The sequence below is a fragment of the Dromiciops gliroides genome, chromosome 4, assembly GCF_019393635.1.
Source record: "Dromiciops gliroides isolate mDroGli1 chromosome 4, mDroGli1.pri, whole genome shotgun sequence".
NCBI lineage: Eukaryota > Metazoa > Chordata > Mammalia > Microbiotheria > Microbiotheriidae > Dromiciops > Dromiciops gliroides.
Window position 1 is genome coordinate 61,993,342 of NC_057864.1, and position 18,288 is coordinate 62,011,629.

At 38.9% G+C, this 18,288-nt stretch overlaps 1 protein-coding gene across 1 annotated transcript in view; it reads left to right on the plus strand.

Annotated features, from left to right (window-relative positions):
* NTMT2 (N-terminal Xaa-Pro-Lys N-methyltransferase 2) overlaps positions 1-17,830 on the plus strand; it is a 32,687-nt gene extending 14,857 nt beyond the window's left edge. The window contains exons 2-5 of the mRNA XM_043962680.1: positions 2,154-2,329; positions 10,902-11,151; positions 11,992-12,251; positions 17,588-17,830. Of these exons, the coding sequence (XP_043818615.1) occupies positions 2,154-2,329; positions 10,902-11,151; positions 11,992-12,251; positions 17,588-17,638 (737 nt within the window). The 3' untranslated portion in view covers positions 17,639-17,830. The remainder of the gene's footprint in view (positions 1-2,153; positions 2,330-10,901; positions 11,152-11,991; positions 12,252-17,587) is intronic.
* Positions 17,831-18,288: the final 458 nt, after the last annotated feature.

Consider the following 18,288-nt stretch of genomic DNA (forward strand, 5'->3'; position numbering starts at 1 on the left):
TATATCTTAAAATATAAGTAAACATATGTATTACTCATATGTATACTCAATGTTTTTACTGATAGGAGGATCTGATCACAAAAAGTTTGGAGGCCTCTTCTTTACTGATGAAATCATGGTTCTGAATAAAGAAAAGAAAAAGAAAAAAGGCATTCTGTTACATGATCTTTGAGGTCTCTTCCAATGCTAAGGTCCTATTCTTTCATCCATAGCCATTTAGATAATCAATAAGAACGAAGCAACCCAAACTAGAATAAAAATGTATGGTAAGTAGTAAACATTTGCTGTTATAGTGTTGACATTGCCCATATTCACAGTAGTTCTGAGCAGAAGAAACATAATCTCTGCTGCATCCAAGGGGTAATATGAAGAAAAGTCACCTGACTTCACTGTTGTCTTACTGAAATGGAAGAAAAGTGAGCATGGAAAATCAGATTTGAGACAATGGGATCCAGTATCTGGCCTTGGGGAAAACTTAAGCCAAAGTCTCAACCCCCATTAAGAATCTATAAGAGAGCCCATGTGTAAAGTTTAGGAAGATCAACTGTTTTTCCATTTTCCATTTATCCTATAGTGGGCATTTTTGTTATTTCTGCTTGTTTGTTTTTACGTAGAGTGTTATTTTCACAGATAAGCCTAGGTGAACTGGAAACATGCCCCATTCTCTTTAATTCAGTTAGTTATACCTAAGGGAACCCTGATTATTAGGGCCAAGAGGCCTTAGGCTTAAGTGCTCTCATCTACCAAGCACATATCCAAAGGAAAGTAAGAAAAGCTACCCTAGTGATAACCCAAGTCTATAAAGTGATGTCCAATGTCATAAATAAACTGTTTTCTTAGTTAACTTTTTTGTATCCCAGCACTGAGCACAATACCTAGCACATAGGAAGTGCTTCATAAATGCATTGTGATTGCATTCAAATGGCTCCCCAATTTGACTACAAGGTTTCTAAAGGCAGGGACTGCTTTTGGTCTTCTAAAATTCTCCACAGTGCTTTGTACCTACAAGGTTCTCAACAAACATCTATTGATTGGTTGATTAAGACAAAAATTGTACAGGGTGTCTAGTATACAAGGTCAGCATGGTGTAGATTTTGAGTCAGAAAACCTGGGATTAACTTTTAGCTGTGTCACTTGAGATGTGTGATTTCAGGCAAATCCTATCATCTCTCTAACTTTGCTTTCTCATCTGGAAAATAAGAGGGTTGGACTATGTAATATCTATATCCTTCTCTATCTCTAAATTCCATGAGTTTATGATTTGCCTGCTCTTGGGCTTTATAGACTTTCAAAATGTGAACAATAATGCCTGATATTCCGAGTAGGTGATCTGATCTCTAAACTTCTTTGACTTGAAAAGAGTGTTATTGTAAAAAATGATGCTGGGGAGTACCTGAGTTCAAATCCGGCCTCAGACACTTAACACTTACTAGTTGTGTGACCCTGGGCAAGTCACTTAACCCCAATTGCCTCACTAAAAAAAAAATGATGCTGAGTAAAAAAAAAATTTAATTTAAAAAAAAATTACCAAAAACAAATTTTAAAAAAGGGCAGCTAGGTGGCACAGTGGATAGAGCACCAGCCCTGGATTCAGGAGGATGTGAGTTCAAATCTGGCCTTAGACACTTGACAATTACTAGCTGCAAGTCACTTAACCCTCATTGCCCACCCAAAAAAATTACCAAAATAAATGATGCTGAGTCTTTGTAAATATTTGATTTGATGAATTGGGCTGACCCTGTACTCCTTGATATTTAAATTGCCAAGTTATTCTATTGAGTCCTTGTCTTTATCAACCCAATAAAGCAATCTATTTAGAAGCCACCTTTATATATTTTTTTGCTTTAAAATTACAATATAAATATAGTAGGAAATTTCAGCAGTTCCAATTTCAGCCTCTGAAAATGAAATAAAGATTAACCCAAAGGTAAGAGGTTAAAAATTGCACTTCCATTGTGACTGCAGAACTGGTAGCATACCTGCTTTCTTTTCCTTCTTCTTTGGATTATTCTATCTGTTCCTACTGATTGTCCTTTGTCATAGTTATTGCACAGCCACATACTGGGGCTTCTTAGGGAACTTCACATGCCAACAGAGAACTGACTCAAAATGTGGACCATATAGAATGATAATTTGTGGTGTTCCATTGGCAGTGAAACTCTATGCTTTAACAAGCCAAGTCATCAATGGTGAGATGCAGTTCTATGCCAGAGCAAAGCTTTTCTACAGTGAAGTTCCAGCAACAGAAGAGGGAATGATGGGAGACTACATTGAACTGTCTAACACAGATATCCAGGCCTCCCGGGAATTTCTTCGGAAGCTTGTCGGGGTGAGTCATCTAAGTGAAGCTTTGTTGAGGAGGCAAAGTGTGCAGAAATACTCGCTGGGGTTCTGTTTTCAGTCTTAGTGTGGAGGATAGAGGAAGCTCATGGGATTCATCAACTGGACTGCCGCAGGTTGAACTATTTTTTGGATGGATTTCTCCATCCTCCATTGGACCACCAGTGAGGTTGGGTGTGGCATTTAGTATTCATAGCACTGACTATTTCCATGTTCTTCAGAAAAAGGCAGGTAGGTGGCCTGGAATCAGGAAAACCTAAGTCCAAATCCAGCCTCAATTACTTACTAGATATATGACCCTGAGGAAATCACTTAACTTCTCACTTAATTAATAATAATACCTATTTCCCAGGGTGGTTGTTTGTTTTGTTTTGTTTTTGTGGGGCAAGTGACTTGCCCAGGGTCACACAGCTAATAAGTGTCAAGTGTCTGAGGCCAGATTTGAACTCAGGTCCTCCCGAATCCAGGGCCGGTGTTTTATCCACCGTACCACCTAGCTGCCCCTGCCAGGGTGGTTGTGAGGATCAAATGGGATAATAATTGTAAAGCAATTATCTTCGTACCTGGCTATCTAAATGTTGTTGGTATTATCTTCCACCAATGGTGCTGATGTCACAAGGGGACATCAAAGATTCAAAGATACATTCTCTTCTGAGCCCCACAGTTAGGCAATTGATATCCTAATGAATAAAGATTTATACAATTGCAAATCATAGATGTGACTGGGTATTTTCTAATACTCTTCAGCTGAAACTATGTGTACATGTTGTTTATGCATTAATAGAAAAAGTAAATAATTGACATGGTGGGTTTTTTAAATCTCCTACAAGCATGTTAGTGCTTCAGGGATCTATGATTTTGCTGGTATGGGTACTCTAAGTTGGGCAGGGAAAAGGAACTTCAATGAGGAAATAGAATAGGAAGATTTTTGCCTTTGTATTGTAACAGAAATAGATAGACCACTGTGTCGATGTTAAAGGAGTACTTCAAATTCTACCTGAAACTTACTATCCCTGTGACCTTGGACAAGTCCCTTAACATACCTGAGTCTCAGTTTCCTCAACTACAAAGAGAGTTGGGCTAAATAGCATGTGAGGCCCCCTCTAGCTCAACATTTATGACTTGGGGCTTATAAAGGCTCTCTTTCTGAGCCATCAATGCTCATTCTTGTAGTGTCCTATAATTGGATACAAACAGTGTATTTTTAGAGTTAATATTACTACTGTTACACCAGGGTGACCTTAATGATCTGCTAAATTAGTAGCCAGAGCAGGATCCAAGAAGTGAGTGAATACTTGTCTCTGACAAGATTTATTTTTGTGTCAGCTGGGAAAAAGACGGATTGAATACTTTTATTGCTTTCACTTCACACAGTTACAGGGGAGCAAGAGAAGGTGTTTACATTTGATGCAAATATATTTCTTCAGCAGATAAAGAAACAAGATTAGTATGCTGCTAATAGCACTGTTGATATCTTGCCATTCTTCCAACTTCTTGAAATAGTGAATTTGCTCTTTTAATAAGAACAGCTAGGATTTAATAGTTTCTCAGAAATATGGTTTTAGTCTACGCTTTAGGTTGTCTTTCTTTTAATCTACCTTTTTAAAAAAAATTAAGTTTTATTTTCCTCCTATTTTCAAGCATTTATTTTTTCTTCCTCTCTACCCAGTGCACCCCATGTACCCCAACTCCCATCTTGGAAGAGAAAAAAAAGACCAGACTCTTATAATAAATAGGTATATAACAGCAAAACAAATTCCCATATTGGCTATATCCCAAAGTTACTGCTCTTTTGCAATTCTGAGCCTTAGAGAGGTTCCTTGGGTACTTAGTGGTGCAATGACTTGCTCAAGATCAAACAGTCATTCATCACATTCTCATAGGCAGGATTTAAACTTAGTTCTTCCTGAATACAAGATTGGTCCTTGATGGAGGGGAGGCGGGGGGGGGGGGGAAGGGAGACAACATTCAAGAGCCACAGTTCTCAAAAGTGTGGTCTTGGGGGGCAGCTAGGTGGCAAAGTGGATAAAGTACCGGACTTGGATTCAGGAGGACCTGAGTTCAAATCTAGCCTCAGACCCTTGACACTTGCTAGCTGTGTGACCCTGGGCAAGTCACTTAACCCTTATTTCCCAGTGTTCTCCCCCCAAAAAGTGTGGTCTGAGCACTCCTGGAGGGTTAACATGATTGAGCTTTTAGGGAGTCTGCAAAATCAAAACTATTTTCAGAATACTAATATTGTATTTGCCTATTAAAATGCTTTCTCCTTTTCCAAATAGATATCACTATGAGGCCAGATTTTCTTTATATACTCAAGGAACAGCAACAACATATTTCAACAGATTGAAGGCAGAAGCAGATATGAGAATCCAATATTAAACCAGACATTAAAAAGATTTATAAAAAAATATGTAAAACAATTCTAATCTTCTCACTAATTTTTTTGGGGAAATATAGTGACTTTTAATAAAATATATTATTTAAGTTAATATGTAATGTTTATTATTATTTATGAACCCATTAATATGTATTTAAAATTTTATTAGTTTTAGTTTGTAATATAGTAAATATTGATAGATATACCTACATAAAGAAAAGTTTTCTAGGGTCCTCAATAATTTTTAATATTATCAGAGGTCCTGAGACCAAAAAGTTAGAGAAATACTGCCCTAGGAGATTGTATTTTAATGTCCTTTCTAGATTGACTGTAGATAGGTGGACTCTGTCCAGTTAAATATATGTATGTAAGTCAGTGGGTGTGTATGTGTGCGTACACATGTGTAATATATATACACATATATGTATATGTATATATATATACTCATCCAAGTTAATTTTATGGAATTATTCAAATGGAGAGAAACCAACACATTAACATATTTATGCCTTTTACATTCTCCACAGGCTAGACAGTCAAACAAATCTTTGTCTAGTCTGTTCCATCTTCATGGTCTTTGTGAAACAATTTCATCTGCATGTCAAACATGGCAGGGAGGGAGCTCCGTTAGAAAAGTCTTCTTTGAAATTTGAGAGTGGACATATGTCTAGTCAGGATGAAGTAGTGAGAGTGCTTATGCTGTCTGTGTGTAGCACTGGGACTTCCTCCATAAGTTCAGTCTTCCCATCTTTTTCTCAGAGAACTTTGAATGAGAGGTGGAAATAAGGGATGAAATGATTTAACTCCCAAGAGAAGGGAGGCAGCTGTGAAAATGAGAAAGGTGCTGTGGGGCAAAGAGATGCTAGGATTTATACAAGAGACTAGAAGAGTGATTGGTTTTGAGTAGCTCTTAATACACACACATACACATACTTCATTAATTCAAGCCAATTAGTAAAGCATCTTAATCATATATTTTTGTTTTAATAAGTTTAGATTTATCATTTATTTACCATTTATGCACCTCAGTTTCCTCCTCTATAAAGTGGAAACACTAGTTCAATCTCCTCATTTCACGTGGTCCAATCTACTCGTGTGCTGCCTTAAGAAGAAAATCTCTAGGACAGAGAGGTTAACGGCACCATTGTTGCCTTGGCCAGATTATATCTATAGTGTTCATTTCTGAGCACAATATTTTAGCAATGTTATTGATAAAACAAGGTTCAGAGGAGGTCGTCTAGAATGGTGAAGGGTTTTAACATCATCCCATATGAAGATCCATTGAAGAGACAAGGGATCTTTTGTTTGAGGGGTGAGATTTAGCAATGGGGGTCGGGATTTGATCAACTAGGAACGTCTCAAGGGACACTGACTCAAGACTTTGCCCTGCTCGTGCCCCATACACCTGAAAGCACCTCTCCTAAGGGAAAAGATATCTTCCTCTTCTCAAAACCAGAAACTGGTTTTCACACAAGGGTTCTCACATAAGCTTTTTCATGGTTTCATTTCTGCCATCTTTAATTCAACTTAATTCTCCAGTTCATAATCTGTACCAAATTATTGTTTTTCCTTTTCCACCTAATCCCCCAATTAAAATCCTCATCTCCTGTTCCAAACATCCTGGAAAAAAAAAACAACAATTAAGAAAGAACCATCCTTGGCTACACTGCTTCCCCACTTCTCAGGGTTCCATACTATTCCCAACTTCTTCCACACCTCATTGGACCTCAGTGCTACTGAGCCCTCCATGGGCTCTGCACCTAGTTTCCAACCCTGTGTGACAGGGACTTGCATGTTGGACTACCTTGCCTACCCTTCTGAAGGAATTCTAAAATAGTCTTTGATTTTTGAACTTTAAAAAAAGCATCGCAGAACCCCCTCTCACCACAAAGAGATGTTTTTGTAGCCAAGGACTTCATTTGAAGCCAGAAGCGGGAAGCAGAGAGACACTCCACAGGCAAATGCCCAGCAGAGCTATGCTTGGCAGTGTTGGGGAAAGACTATATATCCATCAGAGAGGCGTCCAGAGGAGCCAGGTTTGGCAAAGACCACATCTACATTACGTAGCATCGAGTCCAGCATCATTTAGCCAGTCTGTTTCGAGGGGAAGCTATGTGCCTAGCGAAGCTCCAGCACCAGAACTGTGTGAGAGAAGCCTCACTTTCATCAGGGATTAGGCCTGGGGGAAGTTGTACTATGGTATTACTAGAAGAGATAAGAAAGACGGGGTGCATTTTTCAAGGCATGAGCTTGTTCTTCCATGTGTACTCTTTCACACACGATCCACACGTGTATGGTTATTCTTCCACTGATGGTGTGTGGGGAAGGTAGACCCCAGGTTTATGGGGGTTAAATTTTATTCCTGCTATTTTACTATGCCTTTATATTAAATTATTTTTCTTTTAACTGATTGTGTTCTCTGTGGAAGCTTATGAGGTATGGGTTTTTTTTTTGTTGTTTGTTTGTTTTTGTTTGTTTTTTTTAGTGAGGCAATTGGGGTTAAGTGACTTGCCCAGGGTCACACAGCTAGTAAGTGTTAAGTGTCTGAGGCAGGATTTGAACTCAGGTACTCCTGACTCCAGGGCCGGTGCTCTATCCACTGCGCCACCGAGCCGTCCTGAGGTATGGTTTTAATGCATGTAGACACTGAGAGTACCTTGGACCCAAGGCAGCAGGTTCTGGTGGGGGGCTCTATAAGTTGAGGGATCCCTTCATGTGCTACACTGGTAGTCTTTATCTGAAAGGACAGCACCCAGTCTCTTTTACATTTGAGAAAAAGGCTTTTTGTTTCAAAGGAGGTAACTGGCTTTTCTGCTTGTTCCCTTCTCTCTTAATTCATGTATCTTTTCCCCTTGGTCTGGATGTCCAGAAATCACGAGTGGGTCTTCTGCTCAGGTTTCTGTTGGGCAGTTCCAAGTATCTAGTTACCTTAATTTCAAGCACAAAGTTTACACAGAGGCCATCCCAACTTTGGCAAACCAATTTGGTGCATCTGAAACTTTTAAAATCAGAAAAATGTCTTTTTTATTTTTCCTTTTCAATATGAAAAGGTTTGCTTTGGCTAATTCTCCCCCCCCCCAGTTAATGGAATGTACAGACTTGCTTTTTGCCCAGTTTGGGGATGGGGGATAATTCATACAATTTGTAAAAAAATATAAATTCTTGCTATTACAAGAGACTTGAAAAGTGACCAATTTTTCCAACTGAACACAATGTTTCTGATCTCCCCAGTTGTGAGTGCTCTCTCCACCTTAAAATTACTTTTTTATTTCTTGTATGTATCTATTTTATCTATATATTGTCTTCTGCATTGGAATAGGAGGTCTTTTGCCTTCCTTTGTACCTCAGGAGCTTAGCACAGTGCCTGCTAGGTAGTACGCGTTCTTTTTTTTTTTTTTTTTTTTTTTTTTTTTTTTTTTTTTTAGTGAAGCAATTGGGGTTAAGTGACTTGCCCAGGGTCACACAGCTAGTAAGTCTTAAGTGTCTGAGGCCGGATTTGAACTCAGGTACCCCTGACTCCAGGGCCGGTGCTCTATCCGCTGCGCCACCTAGCTGCCCCCAAGGTAGTAGGTTCTTAATAAAATGCTTGTTGACAGCTTGACTAACTTTGTATTTACTTGTATGTGAAAATGTGTTCTTCCAGGAGAGAGGGTAGAGATTAGTGTGTGCGTATGTGTTTGTGTGTATCTCCAGTGCCCTGTGTGTAGGTGCAGAAAGCATTTACTAAATGCCTTATTGAATTAAATTGAATTGGAATAATATCAGATCTAGTCTTTAAGGTGAGAGACCGAGGCTAAAAATTGGTACATTACCATTCAATCTACATAGGACCTAGAATAGACCATAGGCCTGCTCAGGAATGATTTAGGACTGCTAAAACAGATTTCGGAAAATATTTTGATATTTCCTGAAATATTTGATCATTCAACAAATATTCAAATATATTAGAATATTTAATATATTCAAATATTCAATACATATTTAAATTTTCAATATGTTTAAATACTCAATTTTAAAAGCAATTTCAAGAGTAAACAAATCATCTACTGCTTGATCTCTTATCATAGTTAATATATAGAGCCTGTCCATTTGGTTCTAGACAGGTAGGTTCCATACTGTTGTCATTCTTGTGCTGCCAAAAATAAGGTCCATCTCTTGTGGGAGACATCATAGCACTTTTAGGGAAGAAAATTCCACACAGGCATGACCCTAGTTCAGTTTCCACTCAGCTCCTGTTAGTGCTATTGCAATAGACTTCTAACTGGTCTCCCTGACTCAGGTTTCTCCTCACTCCAATCTACTGGTTGTTCAATGGCCAAGGTGATTTTTATAAAATGTAGGGCTGACCATCTCACTTACTTATGTGATGAGCTCCACTGGCTTCCTATTACCTCCTCTAGGATCAAATTTAAAATCCTGGTTGGCATTTAAAGCTAGCTCCTTCCTACTCTCCAGTCTTCTCATCTTTACCCCTGTCCAAGCACTTTGTAATCTAGTTATTATGGTTTACTTGCAGTTGCTCCAATATGACCTTCCAACTCCAGTCTCTATTCAATATGCCTAGTCTGAAACCAGGTTCACCTCCTTCAGTCCTATTCACTTGCTGCTGAATTGAACCAGAGAAAGCCACTCAAGCTGTGCTAACAATTAACATTATCTAATCACAACTGGGTTCTCACTGCATCAAGGCAATCCTTGTTGTTCACTTGTTTCAGTTGTGTCTGACTCTTTGTGACCCCATTTGGGGTTTTCTTGACAAAGATACTGGAATGGTTTGCCATTTCCTACTCCAGCTTATTTTATGGATGAGACAAACAGGGTTAAGGGACTTGCCCAGGGCCAGATTTAAATTCAAGATGAGTCTTCTAGACTCCCAGTCCAATACTCTATCTACTGTGCCACTTAGCTCCCCAGGCAATCCTTCTACTCTTTCCTAATAGATTTTCCTATCCTACTCAACATAGCAGTTGGTTTCTCCTCATTTTTTTCATAGTTCCCCTCTCAGACCTATCCCCTAAGCCAAAGATTTTGTCTGATTCTTTGCTAAGAAAATCAAAGCTAGTTTCGATGAGTTCCATCTCCTCTCCTCTTCTCACAACCACTTGACATCATCTCACATGTTTTAGTCCAGTCTTTGATGAAGAGATGGCCCTTCTCTTAATCAAGGCCAAAACCTTTACTAATCCTCTCTAGCTTTTTCCCCCTAGCAGATTAACCCCACTAACACCCCCCACACACATACACATTTTCTGCCTTTCTCTGTATTCTGGTTCTTCTCTAATGCCTGCAAATATTATGCCAGTCTCCCCCAACCTTAAATTCTCTCTCCATTGCAATTCATCCTCCACTAGGGAGGCTGATACTAGTGGATCAATTAAGCTCATGAGTTCTGAACTGCAGAGAGTTAAGGTCAATTGGGTGGCTGCACTAAATCCAGTACCAATAGGGTGAGCCCCCAAGAATAAGGGGTGACCAGGCTGCCTAAAGAAGGGATCACTGGCCCGTGTCAGAAAGGGGACATTTCAAAGTCTTCTTCTTCTTCTTCTTCTTCTTCTTCTTCTTCTTCTTCTTCTTCTTCTTCTTCTTCTTCTTCTTCTTTTTGCGGGGCAATGGGGGTTAAGTGACTTTCCTGGGGTCACACAATTAGTAAGTGTAAAGTGTCTGAGGCTGGATTTGAACTCAGGTCCTTTGAACTCAGGTCCTCCTGAATCCAGGGCCGGTGTTTTATCCATTGCACCACCTAGCTGCCCCCTCAAAGCCTTCTTGCTAATCAGTAGTGAGATCAGGCCCACAACTATCTGTTGCACTTCCAGTCTGGGTGATATAGGGAGACACGGCTTTTTTGGGGCAGCTAGGTGGTGCAGCGGATAGAGCACCGGTCCTGGAGTCAGGAGGACCTGAGTTCAAATCCGGCCTCAAACACTTGACACTTACTAGCTGTGTGACCCTGGGCAAGTCACTTAACCCCAATTGCCTCACCAAAAACCAAAAAACCAACAAAACAAAACAAAACAAAACAACCCAAACCTTTTTTAAAAAGAAGAAATTTTGGGCTAGATGCCTTCTTAGTTGTCTTCTAACTCTTTAACCCTTGTGGTAATTGGATAGCAGCTAGTAAGTTTAAAACTTAGTGCTTCAGACACAGTTCAAGTTGACTTCTACACGTTCTTTTTGCCACCTGCAGGGTCCTGGGAAAGCAGGTACTGACTGTGCCTTGGACTGTGGTTCTGGGATAGGAAGGGTCAGCAAACATGTCTTGCTGCCGGTTTTCAACAGTGTGGAACTGGTGGACATGATGGAAGCCTTCTTGGCTGAAGCCCAGAATTACCTACAGGCTAAAGGCAACCAAGTGACAACATATTACCGCTATGGTCTTCAGGAATTCACGCCGGCTCTCAGAAAATACGATGTCATTTGGATTCAGTGGGTTTCTGGTTAGTCTCGTGCTGCTCTTCCATTTCCATTCCCCTTGTCCTAGCTAGGAAGAAAACAGGAAACCCTGATTCGGAATGAAAATTGTAGGAGGCACCAAACCGATGAGCAAACAAGCTGCACAGAAGGCCTGAATGAGGCTTGTAATTGTACATACCCTCAGACAGATAATGAAAAATGACAAAGATGAAGCAAGCACCAATAATAAACATTATGATTATGTTTTTGTTTGAATTTAGAGAAATGTAAAAAAATTCTGTTAAGTGGTAAGAATTTTTTTCTAGTTATGTTTTTTTTTGTGCATTTTTTCCTTTTACTAGAGAATTCACTTCAAAGGATATGGCTTATATCCTGGAGAGAGATATATTCAATATGCATTAGGGCTGGCAGGACAATAAAGCAGGAGTCACCAGAATTAATAAGTCTTGGCAACTGATTGGACATGTTTATATCTGGGGTTGTAGAATGGAACCTATTTTCTTTACTGTACTTAAAAACAGGAGAAAATTCTATGAAGATGTATTTTCACACACACACACACACACACATCCTGCCCTGAGAAGGGCTGAATTAAGAGATCAAGTCCCCTATTAATACCCTTTAGATTCAATAAGATGCAATGGGTGATTCAGAATGCATTTGTCTGACACAACTTTCCCAAGTATTTTGAAGCCTCATTCTGTTTTATCCTGACAACATCCCTGTGAGGCTGATAGATGTAGGCCTCTCCTCATCTTCCAGAGTTTAAGGATTAGTCTAAGAGTAGCAGAACCTGAACCAGAACTCATTCTGGGGCTAGTTAATAATGATCCACTGTTCCCTCCTTATCCTCCTGTCTACAGGGAACCTGACTGACAAAGATCTCCTTGAGTTTCTTTCCCGCTGCTGTGAAGGCCTGAGAGAGAATGGCATCATCATTTTGAAGGACAACGTGGCCCGTCAGGGTTGCATCTTTGACTCATCTGATAGCAGCGTCATCCGGGACATGGACATCCTCCGGAGTCTCATCCACAAGAGTGGGCTGGTAGTTCTGCGGGAGGAGAAACAAGAGGGCTTTCCAGAGCAATGTGTCCCAGTGTGGATGTTGGCCCTGTGTAGAAAGGTAATTCACAGGGTCACAGATTGAGAGTTGGAAAGGACTTTAGAGGTCATCTGGTCCAACCCCATCATTTTACATTGGAAGAAACCAAGCACTAGAGAAATGAAGTAACTCTCTCAAAGTCATAAAGGTAGCAAGTAGCAGAAAGGAAATTCTAATTAAGTTCCCATGATTCTAAGTTCAGTGCCACCATGTTGCCTATCTAATCAGCAAGGTGTGTAATCTGGCCTATATAGTATTTGGGAGTGGAGGTGTAGGAAGTAAATTCTTCACAATCTCTGTTAGAATTCAATTAAACTCAGCATACTATTTTCCCATTTCTGTATTTGTGTGTGTGTGTGTGTGTGTGTGTGTGTGTGTGTGTGTGTTCTTCCCCTTTTGGATCTGTGTCTTCTTTTACAACATGAATCATATGAAAATGTTTTCATGATTGAATGTGTCCCAACCATATCAAATTATAACCTTTTTCTCCCCTGTGGGACAATGAGGGTCAAGTGACTTGCCCAGGGTCATACAACTAGGAAGTATCAAGTGTCTGAGGTGGGATTTGAACACAGGTCCTCCTGAATTCAGGGCTGGTGCTTCATTCTGTGATATTTAAAATCTTAATTGTGGTCGCCAAAAATTAAAAGGCTTCAGTACCAGTCTTTGGGCATTAAACATTTATTAGAACATACAGATATTTACAAAGAGTTCAGAAGGTTATGAAAAAGAAGTCCTACCTAGCCTAGAGTTCCAGCTTGGTTGGGTTCTTCCTGAAGTCCTCCTCCACAAGCCTGCTTTAATCAGGAACTCCTTAATTAGCCTGTCTTAATCAGGAACTCCCTTGCAAGCTGTTTGTGGAAGCTTTTTTATAGATCTGGAACAGAGGCAGTCCTTACACACTGCTTCAAGGTGATTGGTTGGCATCATCCAAATCCATTGTCTTTGAAAGTGTTCTCAAGTTGAGTTCACAGTCTAGTTTCTGAGAACAATACCTTCTTAAGGGATAGCCAGGTGTGATTACAATCCAATTAACTTGAAGTAGGATTAATCAGCAGTCAATTACTCTCACTTGATTCAATCAGTCTTGATTAAACTCCAGGTGGGTCTTTGAGTATCTGCTAAATCCCATTATTTCATCACAATTCACTGCCCCACTTAGCTGTCCCAACTCATATAAAATTGATTACTGCCTTAGGGAGTGGGGGAGATGAGGGAGGGAAGAGAGAAAATTTGAAACTCAAAATATTTTTTAAATGAATGTTAAAATTGTCTTTACATATAACTGGGGGAAAGTAAGATACCATTTTAAAAAGAATTGAATTAAATAGATACTTATCAAACTTATATTGTATATTCAAGGCACTAAATGAAAAGAATATTTGGACTCTTCTTTCAAGCAACTTCTAGCCTAACAAGATTCTATTTAGAATTCTAATGATGCATAAGTAGAAAGAGACTAATAGTATTTGCATGAGTGATGGATGATGATACATGTCCACATGACTTATTATTTCATACTCTTCCATCTGGGTTTATGGCTTCAAAAGCTTAAAGTTGGAAAGGACTTCAGAGGCCATGTAAGCCAAATCATTATCTAAATAAGATTCCCTTCTATATCACATCTGACAAGTGTATCTTTGCCTGACAGGAGGCAAAGGCAGCTACTTCTCAAGAAAGCTCATTCCATATTTTCAAAACCATTAAGCAAATGTCTGTTATGCTGCCCATTTCACTTTTGAATAGATGGAATTATAACAAATTATTTTCCTAAATGAAACTTAATTTGCCTCTATGCAGCCTTTTGTTCCTGGTTCTGTCCTTTCTAACCAAGCAGACTAAGTAAAATTCCTTGAAGACAGCTAATTTGTACTCCATTGGTCTCTTTTCCTCCAAGCCAAAGATGCCCCAGTTCAGTTAAATGGTTCCTATATGTCATGATGGTAAGGCCCTTGACCACAGCATTTGTTCCTCTTTTCTGAGTGCTCTCTAGTTTGTCAGTATCCTTTCTAAAATGGAGTGTCTAGAACAAAAATCTCGATGTGGTCTGATTAGGACAGAATGCTGTGAAACCATCACATCCCTAGTCTTAGACACTGTGTCTCTCTTAATGGAATCTAAGCATGCATTAATTATTGTTGTTTTTACTGCTGTAGCGTACTGTTGACTCTTCTCAAGCTTGCAGTCAATTAAAACAACTTTATTTCTTTTAAATGAACTCCTATTTAGACAGCTCAACCATAATTGGCCACACCTCCCTCATCTCTTCATTTTGTTCCCAAGAAAAGCATGAAAAACATTGTGAAATGCCTTGCTACATCGAAATAAACCATATGGAGTAGCAAATAAGACACTAGACTTGTAGGGATAGAAGACTTGGTTTCAAATCCTGCCTCAGATACTTATTAGCAATGGGACACTGGGCAAGTTACTTGACCTCTCAGACTGTTTTCTCATCTGTAAAATAATAATAATAATAATTGCACATGTATAACCTATATCTGATTGCTTACCACTTCAAGAAGGGTTTAGAGGAGGGAAAGAGGGAAGGATAGAATTTGGAACTCAAAACTTTAAATAAAAATGTCTTTTTAAAAATAGGTATAATAAGGGGCAGTGCGGTGACAGAGTAGATAGAGCACTGGCCCTGGGTTCAGGAGGATCTGAGTTCAAATCTGGCCTCAGACACTTGACACTTACTAGCTGTGTGACCCTGGGTAAGTCACTTAACCCCAATTGCCTCACCAAAAAAAAGCTAGCATAAAAATAGATATAATAATATCTACCTCACAGGGTTGTTGTGAGAATCAAATGAGGTAACATGCAAATACTTCGCAAACCTTAAAGCACCATATAAATGCAATTATTATTATTTTTAATAATATATTTATGGAGTTCCCTTTAAGAGTCTAGTAACCCTTTCAAAACACAAAACAAGGTAAGCCTGGCATGACCTTTGCTTGATGAAGTCATGTTGGCACTTTGTAATCACGACTTCCTTTTCTATATGTTAACTGACCATCCCTTTAATAATACATTCTTGAGGTTTTTTTCAGGAATCAAAAGCCTATGTTTTATAGATTGCCTTCTCTTCCTTTTTCAAAAATAAAGGAAGTTCTTTAGGTCTGTGACCTCTCTCCCATTTCCCAGCATCTTTCAAAGATTGCCAATAGTAGATGAACAAATACATCCACTCTCAAGGGATATAGTTTATCCAGTCCTAGTGACTTGAACTCATCAAGAGCAGCTAAGTGCTCATTTATTATCTCCCTGGTTATTTTTGGCTTCAACTCTCTCATTAGCCATTTTTTTTTGTTTTCATCCTTTCCAGTTCAAAAATCATTCTCTTTTGGCAGAAAATTTTAAAAAAACCCTCAGAAACAAAACAAGAGCAGAGCAGTTCTATATGCTCTCTGTTATCTATTATCATCACCTCATCCATTCTTAGTGTCACTCTTTGATCCTCTTCTTTTTCTCAATACAGAATTTTCAACTCCCCCCCCCCAAAAAAAAATCCCTTTCAGTTGTCCTTGGCATTCACAACTAGCCTCAGCTCATTTGGAACATTATCCTTCTTGACTCTGATTTTCTTATTTAATTGTTTTTGTTTTTAAAATTAAAAAATTTTTTTTATTTTTATTTTTGACTCTCCTTTTACAAACCTATGCCTTCACTTCTGTATTCACTCAGCAGATATTTGTTAATACCATTTTTTTGCAAAGTACATGTGCTCATAAACTTGAGGAGCTACAATGATAAATAAGCCAATGCAGTTGTCTTCAAGGAGTTTACACTCTGAGATAGTGAGATAGTAGACTGTGAAAGATCAGGTGTTTTCAAATAGCTCTTTTGTTCAGTCTTGTCTAACCCTTCATGTCCCAACATTGGGTTTTCTTGACAGAGGTTGGGGCATGAAGAGTCAGACAAGACTGAACAAAGGAGCTATTTGAAGACACCTGATCTATGAGACTTGGTTTCCTTAAATGCAAAATCGAGATATTAAAACTCACACAGTATACCATACAAGATTTTTGTATGGAAAGAGCTTTCAAAACCTTAATGTTGGAGAAGCTAGGTGGCGCAGTGGATAAAGAACTGGCCCTAGATTCAGGAATACCTGAGTTCAAATGAGATCTCCGACACTTGACATTTACTAGCTGTGTAACTTTGGGCAAATCACTTAACCCTCATTGCCCCACAAAAAACAAACAAGAAAACAAACCCAAAATACAAAGAAACAAAAAAACCTTACTATTGTTCAGTCATTTCATTCATGTCTGACTATGCAGTCTGTGAATGTTCAGTGACTTTAAATCCTTAGGAGTCAGGGTAAGAAGGAGGTTGTTATTCAATTGTTTCAGTCATGTCTGACTCCTTGTGACCCCATTTGAGGTCTTCTTGCCAAAGATACTGGAGTGATCTGCCAGTTTCCTTCTCCAGATCATTTACAGATGAAGAAACTGAGGCAAACATGGTTAAGGGACTTGCTCAGGGTCACACAGCTAGTAACTGTCTAAGACCAGATTTGAACTCAGGAAGATGAATCTTCTTGACTTTGGGCTCAGCACTTTATCCTCTGCACCATGCTAAATTGGAAGGTAAAGGCCCAATCCTTTACTCACCAAGTGTTTGTGGAGCACCTTTTGTGTACAAGATTAAGTACTAAGTGCTTTACTGGAGAGAGAGAGAGAGAGAGAGAGAGAGAGAGAGAGAGAGAGAGAGAGAGAGAGAGAGATAGATTGAATAGGATCAGCGATCAGCTTTAAAGACAACTTCTAAAAGAGCCTATCCTCTTGAATCCATGTTTTACAGACCTGATCTAGACAGGTCGAAGGGTCTCCTAGATCCCAATTCAGCTATATCAGGTTTGCTTCTTTGCTTTTTGGTGTTTGGGGGGAGAGGATGGAGAAACCATTTCTTTGCATAGAAAATAGTAGTTCCTTGATTGTGGGAGAACTTGTTGAGATCATATTATGAAATATTTTCCATTATTTAATTTTGTCTTTTGTTCTTCACTTGGAAGAAAAATGATGTGGTCTGGCTTTCTATTTGGGATCAGTTTCACTTCCCTACAGTATAATATGGCTATAATCTGACCATAACAAACAATGATGGGAACCTCCTGGTATGATTGCCGTTCAGTGATGGGGACACATATCCTTTTAAGAGCAAGTTGCTGATTGTCAAGGCTTCTGCATAATCATCCTTGAATGGGTCATAGATAAAGTCATAGATAAACCTAATTTCATTTAACCATTGGCTTCCCCCGACAATAGTTAATAGTGTCAGAGAATGATAAATTTAGGGGAGGAAGAGAGATGAGAGGTTGTCCAACCCAATCCCCTCATTTTATGCAGGAGGAAACTAAAGCCATGAGAAAGGAAATGACTTGCAGATCCTACAGATAAAAAGTAGCAGAACTGATGTTCACTTGGACTGACTTCTGGTGGTGTAATAAGCAGAGGGAATTGAAGAGGTAGAAAAAAAGATTGTTTATGAGCAAACTTGTGAATTGAATTATCTGGAATCATTTTAGTGTTTGGCTTGATGTAAATGATAATTTTGATTAAACATTTAAAATTGAACAGTTTTGGATGCTATATACATGTCACTGTTTGTATAAATGTGATGTTTAAATAAAACTACTTGTGTTTTTAATGCTCCCATTTCTTCCTGATTTACTTTCAACATGCATGATATACATGTGCTGATGTGCACATAGGAAGGGTTGTGACCTTTCAGAGAGAGAGATTTTTCATACTAGACAGCTATTCCTTATAGAAAGAATTTTAGAAAAAAGAAAACCCATCCGCAAAACTGATCAATGTATCAAAAAAATGAAAAAAAAAGCAATATACTACCCCTGTGGACATCCCATCTCTGCAAAAGGATTGGGGGGGAGTGGATTTCTTATATTTATCCTTTGGTCTTGTTCTTTGTAATTCTGCAACATTCTCTTTTTTTTTTTTTTTTTTTTTTTGGTGAGGCAATTGGGGTTAAGTAACTTGCCCAGGGTCACACAGCAAATAAGTGTTAAGTGTCTGAGGTTGGATTTGAA